The 22,211-nt window shown below is 42.7% G+C and overlaps 1 protein-coding gene across 7 annotated transcripts in view; it reads left to right on the forward strand.

Annotated features, from left to right (window-relative positions):
• The window catches only part of GSDME (gasdermin E), a 58,860-nt gene extending 44,475 nt beyond the window's left edge, over positions 1-14,385 (forward strand). For all 7 annotated transcript variants that reach the window (XM_010375931.2, XM_030932426.1, XM_010375928.2 and 4 more), the window contains 5 exons: positions 2,550-2,714; positions 5,053-5,180; positions 6,824-7,016; positions 9,976-10,049; positions 13,499-14,385. In XM_010375931.2, the coding sequence (XP_010374233.1) occupies positions 2,550-2,714; positions 5,053-5,180; positions 6,824-7,016; positions 9,976-10,049; positions 13,499-13,732 (794 nt within the window). In that variant the 3' untranslated portion in view covers positions 13,733-14,385. The remainder of the gene's footprint in view (positions 1-2,549; positions 2,715-5,052; positions 5,181-6,823; positions 7,017-9,975; positions 10,050-13,498) is intronic.
• Positions 14,386-22,211: the final 7,826 nt, after the last annotated feature.

Below are 22,211 nucleotides of genomic sequence, written 5' to 3' on the forward strand. Positions count from 1 at the left end.
TTCTGGGTTCAAGCGCTTCTCCTGCCTCAGCCTCCCGAGTAGCTGGGATTACAGGCGTTCACCACCACCCCAGCTAATTTCGTATTTTTAGTAAAGACGGGTTTTCTCCATGTTGGTCAGGCTGGTCTCAAACTCCCGACCTCAGGTGATCCACCTGCCTTGGGCTCCCAGTGTTGGGATTATAGGTGTGAGCCACCGTGCCTGGCCTCTCTTGTTAATCTGTTGTGATAGGGACCTCAGTCTTGAACCTAGGGTGAGCAGAAGGAAAGACGTTTTTCCTCCCCTCCACCCGCTGGCCACTCTGGCCTCAGCCCTAGTCAACCCGTCCCCACTCTTACCACACTCATCGTCAAGGCCTGGTTTGTAGTCCTTTGTATCTGTGGCTGTGAGCACAGGGTCTGGTATAGGGAATTTTAAAGATTTACATTGTTGCATATTTGCTGGCTGGCTGGGGATGGATGGATGAAAAGAATGAATGAATTGGTAGCGTCCTCAGGAGCTGTGCATGGATGAAGGTGAGAGTGTGGTTGGTGCTGTGGATTCTTAAAATGCCAGTTGGTTCCACATTATTTTGGGGACCTGGCAGGGCTTCTGGCAGAACTTGAGACTGTGTGAATGGTCAAGGCTCCTGCCCTCAGGGAGCAAAGTTATGACTTAGGTGCTGGTTCACACTTCTGCACCCCAGTGGCTAAGTGCAAAGTGTGGAGGAGCAGGGGCACCCTGAATGCTGGTGAGTGTGGGCCAGTTGGGTAAAGCCAGGGATTGTTTCCTTTGTCTTTAGATGGCCATTCTTCTTTTCTTTTCCATTCTATCTTTGTGAGCATCATTAATGCCCACAAGCAAATGAAAATATGTGCTAATACTCATGTCTTCTACATTTCAGTAAATACGGTGTCCTGCCACATTTTTATTCCATAGCCTTTGCTTACGTACACTAGTAAATAGAATCATATAGGAAACCCTAATTCTTGAGCTCACTTACTGTTTCTGCTTAGTAAGGACATACTAAATTACATTTTTATCTATACCTTAGATACCTTAGCTGGGTTCTCAAATATGGAAGTGTTTGAGAAAACATTTCTTTCTTTCTTTGCTTTTTTTTTTTTTTTTTTTTTTTTTTTTTGAGACAGGGTCTCGCTCTATTGCCCAGGCTGGAGTGTGGTGGTGCAATCTTGGCTCACTGCAACCTCCGCCTCCAGGGCTCTAGGGATCCTCCTACGTTAGCCTCCAGAGTAGCTAGGATTAGAGGCGTGCGTGACCATGCCCAGCTTATTTTAAATTTTTTTGTAGAGACGGGGTCTCGCTATGTTGCTGCTCTCGAACTCCTGAGCTCAAGCAGTCTGCCTGCCTCAGCCTCCCAAAGTGTTGGCATTACAGGCGTGAGCCACCATGCCTGGCCCTTTTTATTATTTAAAAAACTTTATTGCCTAGAGCGGTGGCTCACACCTGTAATCCCAGCACTTTGGGAGGCTGAGGCAGGTGGATCACTTGAGGTCAGCCTGGCCAACATGGTGAAACCCCATCTCTACTAAAAATACAAAAATTAGCCAGGTGTGGTGGCAGGTGCCTATAATACCAGCTACTTGGGAGAGTGAGACAGGAGAATCGCTTGGACCCAGGAAACGGAGATTGTAGTAAGCCAAGATTGCACCACTGCACTCCAGCCTGGATGACAGAGCAAGACTCCTCAAAAATACAAAACACCACCAAAACCAAAAAACCTTTTTATTATGGACATTTCCCACATGTTCAAAAGTAGAGATAATAAGGTAGTGAGCTCCCATGTGCCCACCATCCAGCTTCAGTGACTAGGGCAATTCATGTTTTAGCCATAACTTCACCATCTCCTTCCTCTCCTGCTGGATTATTTTGAAGCAAATCCTAGGCATTATATTGTTTCATCTATAAATATTTTAGTACCTTGAAATAAGGTTTTTGAAAAAAGACTAGTTTTGCCTTCATAGAAATAGATTCATAGAGAATGTATTCTTTTGTGTTTGTCATTTTTCACTCAACATGTTTGTGAAATTCATTCATGTAACTGCAGACATCAGTATTTCATTTTTTATTGCTGTGTGTTATTCCATGTATTAATACAGAAACACTGATTTCTTAAAAACATAATCATATAACTACTTGGCCACCTAAATATACTGGCAATAATTTTTCAATATTATCAGTGTTCAGATTTTCCTAGTTGTTTTATGCATGTCAGGTTTCATTTGTTTGTTTAGAATCAGTTTGTTCAAATCAGGATAAAATAATATTTCCAATGTTTTAAAGATTGCATCCGGCCTGTTCACGGAATATATATTAGGGAGCTTTATGTAAGAACAGCCATTTCTCTATTTGTTGGAAGTGGCTGGGCTTTTGGTCAAGCAACATAATGTGTGTAGGGATCGAGTTTTATGGGGAAGATGGATGGGTCTTCTGCTCCACTCTAAGTTAGGTCTAAGATGTGCCATCAAGGCTGGGCTGACCCTGTCCAGACTTGTTGGCACATCTTAGACTCAACTTTACCTAACTTGTCCTTTTCTCCTGCACTACAGAATTCTGCCTTCTCCGAGGGAAACAAGGTGGCTTCGAGAACAAGAGGAGAATTGACTCTGTCTACCTGGACCCCCTGGTCTTTCGAGAGTTTGCATTCATAGACATGCCAGATGCTGCGCATGGGATATCTTCCCAGGATGGACCATTAAGTGTTTTAAAGCAAGGTATTGCTAGTAGGACAGTTGAGGGCCAACTGAGCGCTGTATCCCAAGAGGTGGTTTGGCCTTCAGCATCAGTGACCCCTCAGTGACTCACAGAAAACATATGAGAAGAGAGGTGATGCCGCCGAGGCCCGGTCCACTTGGCAGGACTCACCTTGGTTGGATCTTAGGGAGCCCCAGGTTGTGGGTGCTGTCTTTCAGGAAGGGTGGGGAGAATGACCCTCCACGGGGCAGGGGTCGGAGACTGAGGTAGTCAGGGGCTTGGCATTTTTCTTTCATTGTAAGCACAGAAGCCCTGTTGACTACTAAGAATAGCTCATCAGCTGTGAGGATGGAGAACCCAAGTTTTGCATCTGTTTTGTTATATTCTGGGCTTCATTGTCAAGACAAGCAATGCTTTGTCAGCCTTGCAAAATGCTCTCTTGGAGGCTCTTTATCCACATGGCATGGGCTGCATGACACCAAAGAGGAAGAGGGGCCGTGCCCAGGATGTGCCTGCAGCAATTCCTTTTGCTCCTCACAGCGTATTATGCTTTAGAAAGCTGGTTTCTTTTGTGGGGGGTGTGGGGGCGCAGCGTATAGGAGGAGATGGGCAAGGAAAAGGGGACACAAACAGGTGAGAGCTTAGCACAAAGAGTTAGGAACCGCTCAGGTTAGGGTTAGGGTTAGGGTTAGGGTTGCTCTGGCTTGGAGGGTAAGCACAGAAGCCCTGGTGGCTACATCCATGGAGCTTTGATGACTCCCAAACCAGGGGATGCTTTTGTAGCAAAAATGTCAATATTTGAAGAAATGACAGCAAAGGCCCAGTTTTAACATAAGGCTTTCCTATCCTGGCTTCCTTGAGATGGATAAGTGGGTGCAATTTTCAGCTGCCACTTAAAGGATTTTGTCATTGTGGGTGAGAACCACAGCACAGTGGCCCTACAGCCACTGGGGGAGCAGAAGGCAGTCCTGTGCTGCAGCTTCCTTCTGTCTTCCCCACAGGCCCACCCTTCGAGTTGGCCTTTCTGGTCAGCCAGGGTGCAGTGGGAGCTGGATGTGCCAGGCAGGAGGAGGAGGAGGGTGGGGCCTGCCTGGTCTTTGTACCCTCAGAGACTGAACCGACCAGGACAGCTTCTGTCTTCAGTCTGGGACTGGCAAAGACATAGTTGTGGCCGGGCACGGTGGCTCAAGCCTGTAATCCCAGCACTTTGGGAGGCCGAGATGGGCGGATCACGAGGTCAGGAGATCGAGACCATCCTAGCTAACATGGTGAAACCCCATCTCTACTAAAAAAATATGAAAAACTAGCTGGGCGAGGTGGTGGGCGCCTGTAGTCCCAGCTACTCGGGAGGCTGAGGCAGGAGAATGGCGTGAACCCGGGAGGCGGAGCTTGCAGTGAGCTGAGAACCGGCCACTGCACTCCAGCCTGGGTGACAGAGCGAGACTCCATCTCAAAAAAAAAAAAAAAAAAAAAAAAAAAAAAAAAAAAAAGACATAGTTGTTTGCATAGCAGAGTTTGGAAATATGTTGGTTACTGACGTTCTGTGTTCCTCTGTGTGGGGCTTTATACAACTGCTGTTGGAATTCTCCATCCTCATGGGTGGTACATTGATGTATTAGTGTGCATCCCTGCATATGAAACCTTTATCAAATCTTTAAAAATAAAATCTCCACTAGACTTAATTTACAGGAAGCTTATGAGTATCTTAACCAAAAAAAAAAAAAAAAAAACCGAAGAAAGGAAAAGAGATTCTAAGGGGAGAGGCCCCTAAGCATCCTGCAGAGGCAACAGCTTTGGGGACTCAGTGCTCAGCTTGAGGACTCGTGAAGCAGCACAGGATAGAAAAAGAATAGCTGTGCTTGCGATGAAAATAGGGTGCCAGCCCTTTTAAAAGTGGGCATTAAATATTAAAGGATAGAAAATCTGCAATGTACTACAAGAAAGGACATGAAAAATAATATATTTTGGAATTTGTATGGCTCTAAAGCATTGTAAAAGCACTGACTTATGTTTAGTAATTCAGCTTTGATAATTTACTTCCAGAGAAATCATGCTAAAGAGGAATTTAAATGACTTTTCCAGAAAATAATTGATTAGACTTAATGTTTAGTGAGTCATCAGAGAAGAGTGAAGCTTGAAATACAAAACTTGGCTTCCCTCTTTCTCCTCCCTCCCTTTGGTTATTGAAAAATATGCAGGGTGGTGTGTAACTTGATGTTTATTTCTGAGTTCCATGACTGGCAATGCAGCTGGGAATATCCATGAAAGAGCTGATGATTAGCTATAAAAAGCAGGAGTTGCTGTCTGATGTCGTGAGATGTGCATCGTGGTCATGAGACTTGGGTGTGCTCTTTTCAGTGACCCCGCTCCTGGAGAGGAATTTCCATCCCTTTGTGGAGCTGCCTGAGCCACAACAGACAGCTTTGAGTGACATCTTCCAGGCAGTCCTGTTTGATGATGAACTACTCATGGTCCTGGAACCAGTGGTGAGCCCCGAGACATCTCAAGGCAGTGTTTTCACCAGGGTTTTCTGGAACAGGGGATGGGCTAGACCTCCTGGGGCAAGGCATTGAGGCAGGATGGAATTGTGTTAAAGGTTCCCCCACCTCCTTTTCTCCCTACAGCTGTGACTCTTGGGTCCTGCGTTTTCTAAGTGCAGACAGGTAGTTGGCATCAGGGGTAGAGGGAGGTAGGTGTTAGTTTCCTAAGGCTGCCTCAACAAACCAGAGGGCTTAAAAAACCAGCAATTTATTCTCATAGTTTTGGAGCCAGAAAGTCCAAAATCTAGGTGTCTGCAGGGCCACACTTCCCCCAGAGGATCTAGGAGCGAATTCTGCCTCGTCTCCTCCAGCTGTGGATGGCTCCTAGTGTTCTTGGCTCGAGGCAGCAGCACTCTAGCCTCTGCTCTGTCTCCACATGGGCTTCCCCTCTGTGTGTGTCTTCTTCTTTACTGTCTGTTATAAAGACACCATCACTGGATTTAGGGTCCACCCTAATCTAGGATGATCTCATTTGGATTTCCTTACTTTAATTACTTACATCTGAAAGACTAAGGTCACATTCTTAGGTTCCAGGTAACATATGCTGGGGGGCCACTACTCAGACCACTGCAAGGGGGTCATGTGGTAGAATCTAGCAAGTCAACCTGTTCCATTTAGAACAGAGAAATAGGCTTTTGCACTGTTCTGTTTTGCAGCAGAAGGATATCCGGGGGAGGTCAGATTCCTTAAGTCAACTCTTAGTTGTGCAAATGCTGAGAGCCACACAAGCTGCCAACCCTCCAGCCACCCAGATTCTGTGTCCTCCCTTTCTTAAGGCTGAGGCTTTATAAACCTGATTTTGACTATAGTTTTGTTTTTTGTTCTTTTGTTTTTCTATTATATTATGCAGGGAGTTTGAAGAACTGATTTAATGGTTTATGGTTTCCAGGGGAGTGTTCATATTATTTTTCCCTCTTGAAATTAGATTGTGCCGAGAGCCTGGGTATCAGTGATGGAACCTGTTATTGAAACAGCCCCACGGCCCAGGATATTTGCATTCTAGAGGGTGGGGAGCTCAGCTCCAGGGAGAACAGTTTCAAAAAGCCCACTGACTTCTACTTCCGAAAATAACTTCTTCCAAGAGCAAAATGTCAAGCCAGCACCCTGTGGAGAGAGCCTCAGCTGCCCTGTCAGATGCTGGAGAAGCAAGCTGTCTGGATGGTGGCGAGGGTGGGGTCCAGCTTTCAGATGACCAGATCTGGACACCAAGGCTGTGGGTGGTGCCTAGCTTAACACTTGAGAACCAAGACAGGACAATGCTTATACATCACCCTCCCCAGTTGTGTGTGTAACCACTTGTTTCTGGTCCCTGGCACTACCTGACAGACCCTGCCCTGGAAGGTTCTAGGCCATAGTTCCAGCAAGTACGCCCCCCACCCTCGTGGGCCAGTTTCAGCTTACTGTCCCTTCAGTGAAATGTAGCCCCACGGATGAGCAATTTCAGAATGTAGAGAAGAGCTGCGTGTGGTACTTTTCCTTGGGGGAAGGGTGTAAGGGCCGGGGCTTGTGTGTGCTGTGAGGAGAGGGCCCAGCTGTGGCGCTTGATCTCCAGCTGTCATGACCATCCCTTCTTCTCCCCTGCCCTACAGTGTGATGACCTGGTCAGCGGCCTCTTGCCCCCAATGGCGGTGCTGGGGGAGCTGAAGCCCCAGCAGCAGCAGGACCTTGAGGCCTTCCTGCAGCTAGTGGGGTGCAGCTTACAGGGTGGGTGTCCAGGCCCCGAGGACACGGGCAGCAAGCAGCTCTTTATGACAGCCTACTTCTTGGTCGGTGCCCTCGCAGGTAAGGAGAAAAGAAGAAAATGAAAGAAATGGCTACTGCTGGCTTTAAAATGCTTTGCCTACTATCTATGCTTCTGGGGACACAGGGTGGTAACTGTGGAAGATTTGGTACATACAGGTCTCTCCCTTCTGGGACAGGGAGGATAAGAGGTGGGAGGCTGATGGGAAACCAGATTCGAGAGCCTTTCCATCCAGCACAAGCCTCCCCACTCTCCCGGAGGGCCCTTCTCCCTCCTCCCCCAGGGAGTCACAGTGGGTGACCCCTTGCCAGCAAAAGCAAGCATCTCCCTGACAGGCTGTGGTTCACACCGGAGTCCCAGCAGAGCTGAGTGGCAGTGGCTTTCATTTGGCAACTGCTCTCCTCGAGCATTTCAGTTCTTCTGATCTTCTTTGCAAACTTGTTATTCCCCATCCAGCGTGCCCCTGTCTGGGGTAAGGGGGCCGCGGACAGCATCCAACCATCCAGTGTACTAGGCTGGGAGGCAGAGCTGTGGCTGGGCCCAGATCCATAGCTTCTGCACTGGTCCTGAAATGGCCTCCCAGGGGAGCAGCCATCCAGTTACTGTGGAACAATCTCTGCCACCTCTGTACCACTCCCATCCAGAACCTGCCATGCCAGAGCGCCTGTCAGGAGATGGGCATCCTTCACAAGGAAGCTGGGCTTCCTGTTCCCTCTCAGAAAAGCCAGTTGTGGCAAACCAGTCCCCACAGCTTCCCTTCATGGTGACACTAGTCAGGACACTTGGTTTCTGATACATTCAGGGTTCCTCCCCAGCACCACACAGAAATAGACCCAGTAATCTTCAGTTTTAAAATACTTAATCAGAGAATGCCTCTCCCAGCTCTATGTGCTCATAAATATATGCTCTGTCTTGTTCCATCTCATGGATAAAAGTTTTGACTGGTAAACTGGAACAGGACGTAAGACACAGCCCTGCGGAACTCCATAGAGACTTTCTCCCGATGTTAACATCAGGGTATCAGTATTAGCCAGGCAGGGTGGTGTGTACCTCTGTAGTCTCAGCTATTTGAGAGGCTGTGGAGGATCGCTTGAGCCCAGGAATTCAAGGCTGCAATGAACTATGATCATGCCACTGCAGTCCAGCTTGAAAAAAAAAAAAAAAATCTCTGCAAGTTTGCACACAAGCAGCAGGCCACTCAGTTGACACATGAGGTGAGACTGACTTGGAAACTCAAAGGTAGTGAAATCTTTAGGTGCAGCTGGCAGTCTCTGAATTTTTCAACCAATCCTGCCCTTTTTTATTTCTCTGAACTGTGATCTCATTTGTATGTCAGTCCCAGTGGAGGCCAGGCTGGCATAAAGCCCTTCCATTTGTGCTCTTGCTAATCCTCAGCCCTTCTGAGTTGATTTTTTTCCCCTTAGTATAATCTTCTCTCCTTAGAAACCGAGGAAAGTGCTAGAATAGAAAATAGGGTGGTCTTAGGTCCTCACACCAGTTTCTGGCTAATAGCGGTTTTCAGCACTTCAGTCCCACTTGTGACCTGTTTCCTGGGAAGCGTCCTCTACCACTTCGTAACCTTAAGCAAGTCAAAAGGTCTGAACTCCTTGGACCCTATTTGTAAAACAGAATTGGTATATGGAAGAGCAATCAAAATAATTTCAGTTCAAGAAACATTTAACAAGCTTAGACTATGTTTTAGGCACTGCTAGGTAAATATCAAGTCTTGGCCCTCCAGGAAATCAGAGTCAAGTAGTAAAATTAGTGGGTAAGCTTGGTAACTTAGATGCTGTTCTTTCATTCCTGTGCCCCTAGCACCTAGTGTACCATGCTCAAGATAATGGCTAAATGAGTAATATGGGACTCAGGTATTTCCAAGAATAAGGGATGAGGATGATGGTTACCTGGGTCCCCAGAGCCATCCTAGAAAGTGAAGGCAGGGCAGCAATGGCAGATGAGATGGCTGGGGACAGAGGCTCAGCTGGATACGCTAGGCCACATAGACTTTCCGTCTTCATCTTCCTGCTTTGGGGTAAGAGACTACTTGAGAAACTGTGGATTTTCTCTTCAGACAAATGCACACACATTTTGAATACCACATTAGGTTCTCTGGCAGGAGTATCCCCCTAGGTGCTGCCCCACCCCCTTAGTAGCCTACACTCGCTCTTGAGAATGAGCCATGGTCTGTTGTACTCTCTGGATCACACCTCAACAACACATTGCCTTTTTTAGGCTGCTAATACATGGTGGGAACAACTGAGTTCCTAACCAGTCCCTTGGCTACCTGATTCAGCAGATGACTCATTATTTTTTGCCTTTTCAGCTCAAAGCTTGTATCCCCAAGGGATTGTGGTCCTTTTAGGAACTCTGGGAGGTGTTTAATATCCACTTTCAATAACACTGACCTGGTATTCCGTTCCCTGGGGCTTGGCAAGGGCCCTTCTGGTGCAGCCCCTAGCCTGGCACAACCTTTCTACTGTTGCTGCTCCTGGCCTCAGGCCAGACTGCATTTTCCTCCCCACAATGATTGGTGACAGGGATAGAGCCCTCTATAGTTTACACAGTACTCTGACATATACAAAAACAAAACAACTATGTAAATGAGGAAACTGAAGCTCAGAGAAGTGTACCTGAGGCTGCAGCCTGAATGCACAGAGGGGCTCAAACGTCACTCTTCTCTCACCAGACGGCAGGGTCTACTTTTCCATGCTGATTCTTTTCCTTCCCCCAGAGTCTGGGCAGTTCTTTCCATTTGGTAAATCGAATGTCAAGGAGTATCCTCTGTGGAATGCAGAGCTGGCAGCTGGGTTCCTACATCTGTTTTCTACAAGGTCTTTGCTGCCCATTTAGCACCGTTCACTTACTCAACAACTGCTGAGTACCTCCCCTGCCTGGCTGGTGGGAAAGTACTAAAATATAAGTTAGGGGCCATCCAGGGGCTGGCTCTGTTCCCATGGACTTGTTTTTTTGGACTGTGACTGTGATTTTTGTCTCCTGCAGAAATGCCAGATAATGTAGCAGCTCTGCTGGGCACTTGCTGCAAACTCCAGATCATTCCCACACTGTGCCACTTGGTAAGTAACCTCCCAGATGGGACCTTAGAATAGACGGGAATGGGGAAATGATGAGGGGGTAGACATCCAACAGCCGATAAAACACCTCTAGCACTTCTCATCCACAACAGCTCTTCAAGATAGATTAAATAACTATTGTCATTAACCCACTTTTATACACATCCCATCCCGTGGGAAGACTGAGACCCAGAGGGAAATGATTTGTCCAAATAACTTGTTAGCAGGTCCAGGACTCCATCCTTATCTTTAGACTCCAAATCTTATACTTTTCCCATTGTTTGGAGAGAATTTTGGCCAAGGTTTAGTGTTACATTACAGTAATGGGGCCTGACACCATATTATTTGCAATGGCAGTTTTGTGCTGAGACTGGTTTGATTGAGCTGTGCAGCATATTCGCCAGGGAGGTATCCAGGACTGATCTGTCCCAGGGAGACGTAGCTTCTTTCATCCACTTTTAGGAGTATCGTTAGCTTGGTGCCCTCTGGAAATGTCATTATAAGAGCATGAGTTAGGTAATGATGAGCTTAGCCCTAGAGAGTTAAGGTTAAGCTTTTCCTTTTTAAATTATAGATTGAGCCATTAGTAGAAAGAACCACCAATAGGTTGCCCTGAAGCCACCCTGATGGGGTAGCTAGTCTTGTGTAGCTTTTGCAGATGTTGCTCAGCCTGGGGCAGAGGAGCTGAGCACACATGGTCTGACTATTTTAAGGCCTAATTACTAAAGTCCAAGGCCAACCTGCTATGTTGGCCCAAAGGATCATCTCTCAGAGCTATGCTATCAGATCTGGGAAGCAGGTATTGGGGCAGACTGCCTAGATAGGACCCTGACATTTGGTATACATCTACTCTGGGAACACCAAGTAATGTGGTTGGTGCCTTTGTGCATAACAAAGACATGAGAAGACTATGCAGCATGGCATCACTCCAAGGAGCAGATCAGGTATCACTCACAACTGAAAGCTTCCACAGGCCCAGAGGAACCTGCATTCTTGTACACTGACTGCAAAAATGGAACTACTTGAAAATGTGCCAGCATGTGTGTCCTGGGCCAGCTGAGGGTAAAGGCTGGTGGCACAGTCTGGTTATGGAAACAATATGTGTCATTATTCTAATTGTATGCAGTGACGAGCAAAACAACAGCTCTGCTTTCAGATCTCAGCTCCTCTTGCAGCAACTGAGGGCTCAGCATTTACTAAGTTAGTCCTTCCCAAGTATTTACAGACTCATCAACTGCAACTGAAGCAGGTAAAAAAAGAAAATCCTGCCAAGCCCATGTTATCTAACCCCTTCTCTGACAAACTCACACCTAGCTGCCCTCCTCCCTGCAGATCAGCTCTAGGACATTTGTGTTACCCCCAAGTTCTGCTCTGTTGGTGTTCCAAGTGCAGCAGCCAGAACACATTCGGAGTTCAGAATGGAAGGTATTCTGCTTCTGCACATTCTGCCTTTTGGCAGCTGCTCAACATAGTCAAAGACTTTCCTGGGTGTCTTTACATACCTCCCCTCAGATTTGCAATAGCTCTATTTAAGACATTGAGGTGTCTGCCTCCTCAAGGAATTTGAGTGTCATATTTCTTTAAGGGATTTACTTAAAACAGGGCACAAAATCTATCTGCAGCCCTGTCTTTTCTTGTCTAGTAGCCAGGGTAACTTTGAGAGGCTTTCTGAAGGGCTTTTGGGAGTACAGTGCCAGATACATTAACACATTTCCAAGAACTAGTGAAAGGGTGAGTTAGAATCAATACTGAATGTTAACTTCACTCCACCACCCTCTGGGTCACTGTTACCCCCTTATACCTAGAAATGCCTATGGGCAAAGGGGATGGTAGATATTTAGAGAAGAAAGCTGGATGCTGCACAGCTGTCATCTGCCAGGTGTAACGACAGGGAGCCTGCAATGCTGTTGACAGTCTCCAGCCTGCGCCAGTGGGGCTCCTCCTCAGATCACTGGGGTGTGATGCTGTGCTTACAGAGCAGGTCTAATCTACTCTCTAAAGCACAATCAGTAGTTTGCAGTCTGAGCTTAATGGTAACGTTAAGCCTGTGGTTACATTGTGTGAGTTGTATTTGGCAAATCTACAAGGTTCGTGAGGCTGATTTTGATAATAAACACACAAGTACTTTTCCATTCTAGTGAGTGCTACCCTTCAGTCACCTGGACAAGCTGCATGACTTTCAGGATAGTCATCACTGCTCAGGACATTTCTGGAATTTTTTCTTTTGGATTCCCTTCAGATTTCTTAAAATTCAGGCATACTTTCTAGGCTTATTTCATTTTTAATTTGAAATTTTACTACTTATATTAATAATCACATCTTGAATGCCTGTTTCAAAATGAAATCTACTGGCAAATTTTTAATTGCTGAAGATTTTCTTAAAAGTATTACAGGCACAGATCAAGACCCTAAAAGCAAATCAAATATTTCAAGTATGTGTTGCGCAGATGGAACTAGAGCAGCATCCAAAGTGGCCTCGGTGAAGAACACATTGAGTGTCTGCGTCATAGGCACGGCAGATGAGGTCCCTGCTCTCACGAGCAGCTTAGGGTTAAATAAGGGAAGGTGACTAAGTTTATGGATACAACATAATAGAGTAACATAAGGCTGAGTTCTGGGGTTGGGGGTAGATCGATGGAAAGGGATTGGGAAAGGCCCTCGATGTGGCATTTCAGCTGACAACTGAGTGACGAGAAAGGGAGATCAACAGGGAAGTTTGGAAGAAGGAATAGCAAGGGAAAAGGTTCTTGAGGCAGGAAGGATAATTAAACTATGGTACCTACCTTTGAGGAGTTCATGCAAATATATAAGAAGTTCTGATATCTTCAGTAAAACAGAAACTTGGCATACTGCATATATGAGCAAAGTACATTCATTCTGACGTTTCTAATATACTGGAGTTAATGGAACTAGTAGAAAGTTCGGAGAGTAGGGATTCAGACAGAGGACACCAGGCAAATGGGATAGAATCAGGCCTGAATCAAATATATCATGTTACACCTCAAGGGTTTTCCTGCTGTATTTGAGTAATTTAAAAAACGACATAGTTGGCCAGGTGTGGTGGCTCATGTCTGTAATCCCAGCACTTTGGGAGGCTGAGGTGGGCAGATCACCTGAGGTCAGGAGATTGAGACCAGCCTGGCCAACATGGTGAAACCCCGTCTCTACTAAAAATACAAAAATTAGCTGGGTGTGGTAGCGCGCCTGTAGTTCCAGCTACTTGGGAGGCTGAGGCAAAAGAATCGCTTAAACCTGGGAGGTAGAGGTTGCAGTGAGCCGAGATTGTGCCACTGCACTCCAGCCTGAACAGAGGAAGACTCCGTCTCAAAAAAAAAAAAAAAAAAAAGACATAGTTTTTCCCCCCCCCAGAATTACCTACAAGTGCATTACTATCCAATGTGGATTTTTTAAGAACATTTTTAAAGTGAATTTGTTTAAATGCATCATTTCAGCTTCGTGTTCTGTCTGATGATGGAGTATCTGATCTTGAAGACCCAACCTTGGCTCCCCTGAAAGATACAGAAAGGTTTGGGATCGTGCAGCGCTTATTTGCCTCAGCTGACATTAGCCTGGAGAGACTGAAGTCATCTGTGAAAGCTGTCATTCTAAAGGACTCTAAAGTCTTCCCACTACTTCTTTGTATAGCCCTGAATGGACTCTGTGCTTTAGGCAGAGAACATTCATGATGTCATATGTGAACTAGAAGTACGTGTTATTGGCCAAGGCTGAGTATTTTTCAGAATTGTTAAAGGTCACATGCACATTAAAAGTTGACCAATGAAATGAATTTACAAAACAGTTTAAGAAGTGATGACATTTTGCATTATGAATGGCCTGACTTCTAGCCACCAGGTACTCTTTAAACAGTTTTCCGTATCAGAGGCCCTCCTGTGCTGGTGAGCCAGCATCTGAGTTAGGTTCCAGCACCTAAAGAGCTGGGAGGGCTGAGAATTCTTAGCATACATTCAGACTTTTGTTCTGCACAATAAGTCCATCTGTCACTTGCATTCCACTTTCTTTGTTATACAGAAAGAGTCTGACCCTTTAATGCAAAAGTTCTTTTTACATTGTGACTGCTGTGGGAAGGCAATTTCTCTGCACACAAGAGGTTGCGTTTTGGATGTGATGTAGGCTATTTGATGACTGAAAATGAAAATGAACTGTAAATGCTCCTAGAGTATATTCTTCTGCTAAACAAAATTAAACTTTAAAAAATCTAATAGTAACACACCCCTGCTTGGGACCCTAGCTATATGCATTTTATGTGACCTTGCCATGCTTTGGTGAACATACTGTCTAGCACATGTTGATTTCCTATTAAAGGAAACTTTGAACTGTGTCTATTTTGCTTTTTATTCTGTTTTGATGTCCTTCTATAAAGAGCTTGGACTGGCTCCCTGATTCCATGGACAGGGTCTGAGCCACTGGGGATGAGGGGTAGCAGTTGTTAGAAACATATTATACAGCACCTATTTTTCCCCTGCAACATCCACTTATTCCCTTTCTTCCCTTCAGATTTTAATGTTAACAAGAAAGAATAAAGCAAATAATCCTTTCGTCACCACTACTAAAAATGAGACTCTTTATGAAAATGCTTATATGTTGGGGGAGAGGCTATAAAGTGGCACATGGTGGCAGCAACTATACAGAAATGAGCCTTATATACAAACTGGAAAGGAATATGCAAAAGTGAAAGCACTTGTGCTAAAATGGTGGCACTATACTGCCTTTTGTCTGATTTTCTGAAATAAGTAAAAAGAACAAACTGCAAACGAAGGTGTAATATGAATCTACTTGTGTAAAAAGATGTATACATGTTATCAATATGTATGGAAAATTTCATTTAAAGAGTTCACATGAAATCTAACGGTGGCTCTTTGGGGAGAGAGCAACTTAGAGGTTGAGACAAGAGGCAGAGGAAGATGTTTTACCTTTCTATTTCTGCGAGAATTCTGTATGTCCTATCCTCCAAATTAAGAAACAGACGAAAATGAAAGACTTCAGATCGAAAGAAGCCATCCCAACAAGTGCCGAAAGTCTGGGTTACGTCAGTCAGGAATCTAGCTGTTTCACAACTGTTCTAAGACCAGCCAGTTGACATGCTGGATTGTGTTTTAAGAACTAGCTATTAAAAAGGAGGTAGCTTTATGCAACTACAGTTGTTCCCAGCCTCCAGTTACTGCCAGGCATCTTGGCAGACACCTGTAGAGATGTGAGTCCAACAAGGCTAGGTGTGCTTACAGTGAGGTGGAATTGGGCTTCCAAAGGTTTAAAAAGATTTAATGAGGAAGTTGGAGATATCATCTTTAGAGGTTTCTAACTGATAATATCTCCAACTTCTTCCTCATTAAATGTTTTTTAAAAAATGCCCCATTGACATTAAGAACCATACTTTTTTTTCATAATTAGATTTGCAAACAAGTCTATTAGCTCAGGTCATCTGGAAAACAGTAAATAAAATGAATACTTCCTAAAATAGCACAGGACAGCCCCCTTAATTCTGATATTTCCATTCATAAGAGGACCACTTCTTCATAAACAGATGAAAAGAGTACCACTGACAGAGCTACTCTTGGTGGTCCATTAATGACTCCTTAAAGATGTCCAAGACCTAGTCCCTGGAACCCATATGTTATTTTACATGGCAGAAACGGACTTGGCAAATGCTTTTAAAGTTATGGACCTGACATGGACCCATTATCCTGGATTATGTGGGTGGGACCTTAAAGGAAAGAAGGCAGAAGAGACTGTGAGGGAGACTTGGCCCAAGAAAACGCAGGAAAGGTGAGGCCAATAGAAAGAATCTATGTGCCGGCCAGGCGCGGTGGCCTGTAATCATGCCTGTAATCCCAGCACTTTGGGAGGCTGAGGTGGGCGTATCACGAGGTCAAGAGATTGAGACCATCCTGGCCAACATGGTGAAACCCCATCTCTACTAAAAATACAAAAAAAAAAAAAAAAAAAAAAAAAAATTGCTGGGTGTGGTGGCGCATGCCTGTAATCCCAGCTACTCAGGAGGCTAAGGTAGGAGAATCACTTGAACCCAGGAGGCACAGGTGGCAGTGAGCTGAGATCGTGCCATTGCCCTCCAGCCTGGGCAATAAGAGCAAAACTCCATCTCGAAAAAAAAAAAGGAAAAAAGAAAGATCTATGTGCTGCTGCTAGCTCTGAAGATGGAAGGGACCAGAGCAAGAGAAGAACGCAGTCCCGTCTGACAGCCCGCAAGGAAACAGGGACCTCAGTCCTATAGCTGCATGGAAATGAAGTCAGCCAACAACCTGCACAAGCCTGACGTGGGTTCTTCCTCAGATCTCCAGGTAAGAACCCCAACGGGCCCCAGCCGACACCTTGATTTTAGCTTGGTGATATCTGTGTTGGACTTCAGACCTACAGAAAAGATAATAAATTTGTGTTCTCTTAAGCTGGTAAATTTGTGGTTGTGACAGAAAACTAAGGTAGTATAAGATGGAAGGACGAAGAAGATAACATCTAATTCTTCTGGAGACATCAGAGGTACACTGTACTAGCAATTTCTTAAGTATGAGGTAGGTAATCCTGGAAGTTAGCTTGGGCAAAAGTTGCAAAGGGCCCTGTCTGGAAGGAGGCTTCCTGCATGTACCCAGCGCCACACCTCTGTCTCTCTTGCCAGCCTGGTGGGCCCCCATCCCCTCTCACTGCAGGCTGCAGTGCTGAGCTGTGTGCCACAGTGGGTCAGTTCATTCTCTTTCTCACCAGGGTTTCTTACATTCCTGGCTAGCTGGGAAATGGTCAAGAGTATTCCATGCCATCTCAGCATAGAAGCCTCGTTTTCTTGGTCCTATATTTTAACCTTCCCCAACACTGAAATTCTTTCCTTGAGTGTGTCTTTGAAAATCACCAAATCGGGCTGGGATAGAGAAAACAATGATTAGGGCCTCTGTTGTAGAGGCAGGTGATCAATTTATTTATTTAGGTGGGAAAAACTAAATGACTTTAGGGGCATTTTACAAAGACCTTTAGCACTTAAAAGAAATTACCTGCAGAAGACTGAAGCTGGACCACTTCCTTAAACCATATACAAAAATCACTCAAGATGGATTAAAGACTTAAATGCAAAACTCAAAACTATAAAAACCCTGGAAGACAACCTTGGCAATAGCATCCTGGACATAGGAACAGGTAAAAATTTCATGACAAAGATACCAAAAGCAATGGCAACAAAGGCAAAAATTGACAAGTGAGATCTAATTAATCTTAAGAACTTCTCCACAGCAAAAGAAACTGAACAGAGTAAACAGACAGCCTACAGAATGGGAGAAAATATTTGCAAACTATGCATCTGACAAAGGCCTAATATCCAGCATCTACAAGGAACTTAAATTTACAAGAGAAAAACACCCCCCTGCCCCCATTTAAAGAATGGGCAAAGGACACGAACAGATACTTCTCAAAAGAAGACGTGTGTGACCAACAACCACATGTAGAATAGCTCAATATCACTGATCATTAGAGAAATACAAATCAAAACCACAATGAGATACCATCTCACGCCAGTCAGGATGGCTATTACTAAAAAGTCAAAAACTATCAGATGCTGGCGTGGTTGTAGAGAAAAGGGAACCCTCATACCTTGTTGGTGGGAGTGTATATTAGTTCAACTATTGTGGAAAGCAGTATGGAGATTCCTCAGAGTTAAAAGGTAGCAAACTACCATTTGACCCAGCAATCCCATTACTGGGTATATACCCAGAGGAATATAAATCTTCCTGCCATAAAGACATGCATGCAAATGTTCATTGCAGCACTATTCACAATAGCAAAAACACAAATCAACCTAAATGCCCATATATATACATACACATATATATGCCATGGAATACTATGCAGCCATAAAAAAGAATGAGAGCATGTCTTTTGCAGGAACATGGATGAAGATGGAGGCCAGTATCCTTAGCAAATTAAAACAGGAATAGAAAACCAAATATTGCATGTTCTCACTTCTAAGTTAGAGCTAAATGATAATATCTTATGAATACAAAGAAGGAAACAACAGACACTGGGGTCTACTTGAGTGGGGAGAGGGGGAGGAGGGAGAGAAGCAGAAGAGATAACTATTGGGTACCGGGCTCAGTATCTGGACGATGAAATAATGTGTACAATACACCCCTGTGACACGTGTTTACCTATGTAACAAACCTTCACATGTACCCCCAAACCTGAAAGTTAAAAAAAATGCAAACAGTTAAAAGAAAATTATCAAAGCTAATCAGATATCCTCCATTATTATCTCTAAACCTTAGTTCTACCTATAAATGAAACACTTTTTTCCAATAGTAAATATTTCTTTATATATACAAAAATATCTTACCAGGAGTATGTAATCTCACAGATTAGACATTTCAATAATTTTTGTTTTGGACAGCACATGGAAATATGTGAAAAGCTTTATAGGGACAGTTTCTGAAAAATCAATACTTAATTGTACTGCAGGAAAATTTTATTTATACAACAACAGCAATAATGTTTCTTTTATACAGAAACTAATAATACAATTACCTGGAAAGCAGCAGCAATTAATTTTCCTTTTTAAACTTCTTAATCAGAAACTTAAGCAGCTTGTTCAGCTTTGATTTTCAGATTGCTAACAAGCATTCTGCCCTCCATTTTTTTTTTTTTTTTAAAGATTCTCTTCTACAGTTACTTCGAAAACTAGAGGTTTAAAAAAGCATGCGTCTGTGTTCAAAGAAAAGATTTACCAAAACGAACTGGCATGGGGGGAAAAGGAAGAATAAAAAATTCCCACAGCAAGGTTTTCACATCAAATACTCACCATAAGCTCTAACAGAGCTCAACATTACATGGAGAAATTGCACTTGTTGCTGAATACTAGTGCTCATTCTTCTACAACAGAGTCCAATATATCACTTCTTTAAAAAAAAAAAAAAAAAAATGTTACTGAAGAAACAGGAGCCAGTCAGCAATTCTTTTTAAGAGGATACAGAGACATAAGCACTATTTATATTGTATTTCAAATACAGATTAGCTAAGCTATGCCTGAAATCTGGTTCTACCTGAAAAGATGGAGGCATTTCTCATTTGGACTATGTTTACCAGGACAAGTTTCGTGTCTTTAAAGCAATGTTACTTACACTACTGTCCACCTCTCCTATTTAAGAATAAGATGAAAACCACACATTTTAAATGGTAATGACTTCTGGTTTAATGTTGATAATTTACAGCTGATGAGTTTTTACATACATCAGATGAGTATACTTTTTTCCTGTTTAAGTTAATTAATTAGGCTTCCTCCAAGCTCCCAGGCTACTTTGATAGGAGGAAAGCCAAATTTCATATATGGCCTGCCATATTGATGTTTCTTCTCCCGGCTTGCTGTTGGCTGAAGTACAATAAAGACATCTATTTCCAATTTTAAGACCTTTTTGGCTTCTGTGGTAGCACCACCACCTATTTCATAAGATTCAAAGACAGTTGTTTTACAAGCAGTAAATCACTCAATCTTCTGATTTTATTGGTGGCATTTACCTTAACTATAGATGTGTTCATTCTGTTTACATTGAAGATTAGAAAACAGAGCCAGTAGGAGGGGAAAAAAGGAAGAGAACTATCCCTTCTGATCGACTTTTGTATGTGGAGATAAGTCAGATTTATCACACCACTGCATTATCAGCCAATAACTGAGAAGCAATTAGAAAGTAGTAACTAAAGTGGATTAATATCTGGATTTTGAGGTTCACAAACTAAGACCTCATTGTGAATGTTTCTTTCTACAAAGAAATAGACGCCTTTTTAAATTAATGGCATGGGTAAAACCACAGGGCTACAGTGATTTCAGGTATAAGGATAAAGTAGGACAGTTTTGAGGGGCAAAGATCACAGTCTTCTGATGTAACCAAGTACTGGAATGTTTGCTTACATTTTTTTGACTTGTGAGTGGTCTGACTGGCAGCAAGGATTTGTTAAGGGTTTGGATTTAGTACGGGTTTATAAGCTAAAAGGGACTTTCTGATTAGGACTAAGAGAACAGACCTTCTTCCGGCTGAAACTTTATCTTTGGGGCTATTTTAAAACTGGAAGAAGAATTCCTGAAAAGTATTCACCATCCACTACATTACTTCAGAAAGAGGTACACTTTAAAATAACTAAATAAGGATTTTTCAGTTCAGCATATCAGTTACCACATCACAGTTACAAATTACAAATTAGAATTTAAGGCGAAGACAAACATTAACTTAGCCTTACTTAACAAGTAGAATAGTAATGATAAAGGGAAGTATAAATTTCATCGAAGATCACACAGTCAGAAGTCAGAATTAGGATCTACCCTGTCTTTACTTTTATCAGTAGAGAATATTTTTTTAAAAGTACTGCAGTGTCTTGCCAAAGTGGTCTGAACCATGCTTACTTTAGAAATGATATATCATCATTCTTTCGCTGTTTAGTACATTAAGGACTCATGTTTGAATCTGTGCATTTTTCAAAAACCATTCCAAGAACACAGAAGGTAGCATGATGAATTATGGGAAATATTTTAAAAACAATATAAACTGCAAAACGCTAGAACAAATATGCAATTTAAAAATAACCTTACCTTAAAAAAATTATAGAACTGTCATCTTCCTCAGGTATACAATATATACTGGCATAAAAACTGACAAGATGCTCAATTATTAGTCAAATGTATTCTTAAATTTTGTGAGTATTCATTTGTACTATATACAATAATCCCATTATTCAAAAGAATGAATTTCTCCCAAGAATTCCAAATACATTACAGATGTTATTACATGAATTCTCACAGCAAATCTCTTGAAATAAGACAAGGGCAGGTACCATAATCTCAACCTGAATCATATTATAGATTCATTCAAAAGTTTAAGAATTTCCCAAGGGGTTTCCATCCGGAACCCTGTCCTTTTTCCCTAAGAAAATTAAATTTATTTTAATAATGACTACTTTCTGAGTTTCTCATATATTTTTCAGAAAGATTCTCAGCTTCAAGGTGGAACCAGAGCCTTTAAAAACAATCTAAAAAAAGTTTCAGAATGTCAAAGAAATGGGAGTAATTAAAAATTTTAGAATGCTAGTTATAATTACATGAATGCATTCAGTTTTATATTCATATATTTTGGGATAATTTTACATATTATACACATAGCTGTATATATATACACACACACACATACATAATATATGGCAACTCAAACATTTAAAAATTGAACTGCTATCTATGTACATAAAACTTCAGGATTGCCTTTTTCATGTTTAGTTAAGGTTAATTACTATAAAATTATTGGCTCTCTAGCCTGTGATTTCTGGATAATGGAGTACTGTTTCAGAGGTTACAAAAGTAAAATGTAAGTAGATTATTATTTTGAGCAGTTTTCAAAATTGTTATCTTTAGTTTGCCAATTCAAAATAATTTTACCTAACTCTATGGCTATCCACCTTGAAAATCAACTCCAATCACTGGGATCATGACACTTGTTATACAGAAAAATAAGTACCATTAAATAATTTTTAAAGCAAGGATCATTTTTTATTGTCATTGGGATATGGTCAAAGCAGTTAGTATCTGGATATAATCTGTAATGTCACACGGTTTTATCGCTAACTTGGGTTATTATCTAAATTTGCCTTAATAATCTATTTGTTGCTTTAAAGGAAACTTCTTAAAAACTATTATAAATTTATTGGATTCTAGAATCTAGGGTTTAGGCTACTACTGCTGTAGGCATACTGGGTTTCTGATATAATTTCCATTTCAGAAAGCTATGTTCAGCAATTGTATAGTTAGAGTTAGCCAAAATAAACAAAGTCCTGATGTATCTGACATGTGATATTACCAAATACCACACAGAAATGGAGACTGCATAATAAAGGCAAGGCTGTAATGAAGGTGAAAATTCTACTTTGTAGGGCCAGCACATTTATTTCACTAAGTTACGGTTAAATGACTTATCCAGGGATATCACCTCTATGGGTATTTGTACAATTGAAAATGAAAAAATATACATATATAGTCTTCAGTTGTGTACAATCATGCTTGAGTGCTGAAATGTGGACATTCACCTATCCACAAGGAGCCCTCAGGCACATTAATGTGCTGGCACATCATGTTTCCCAAAAGCACATGCATGTGTGTGTCTATTTCAACCCTTAACAATT

The sequence above is a fragment of the Rhinopithecus roxellana genome, chromosome 6 (assembly GCF_007565055.1).
Source record: "Rhinopithecus roxellana isolate Shanxi Qingling chromosome 6, ASM756505v1, whole genome shotgun sequence".
Classification (NCBI taxonomy): Eukaryota; Metazoa; Chordata; class Mammalia; order Primates; family Cercopithecidae; genus Rhinopithecus; species Rhinopithecus roxellana.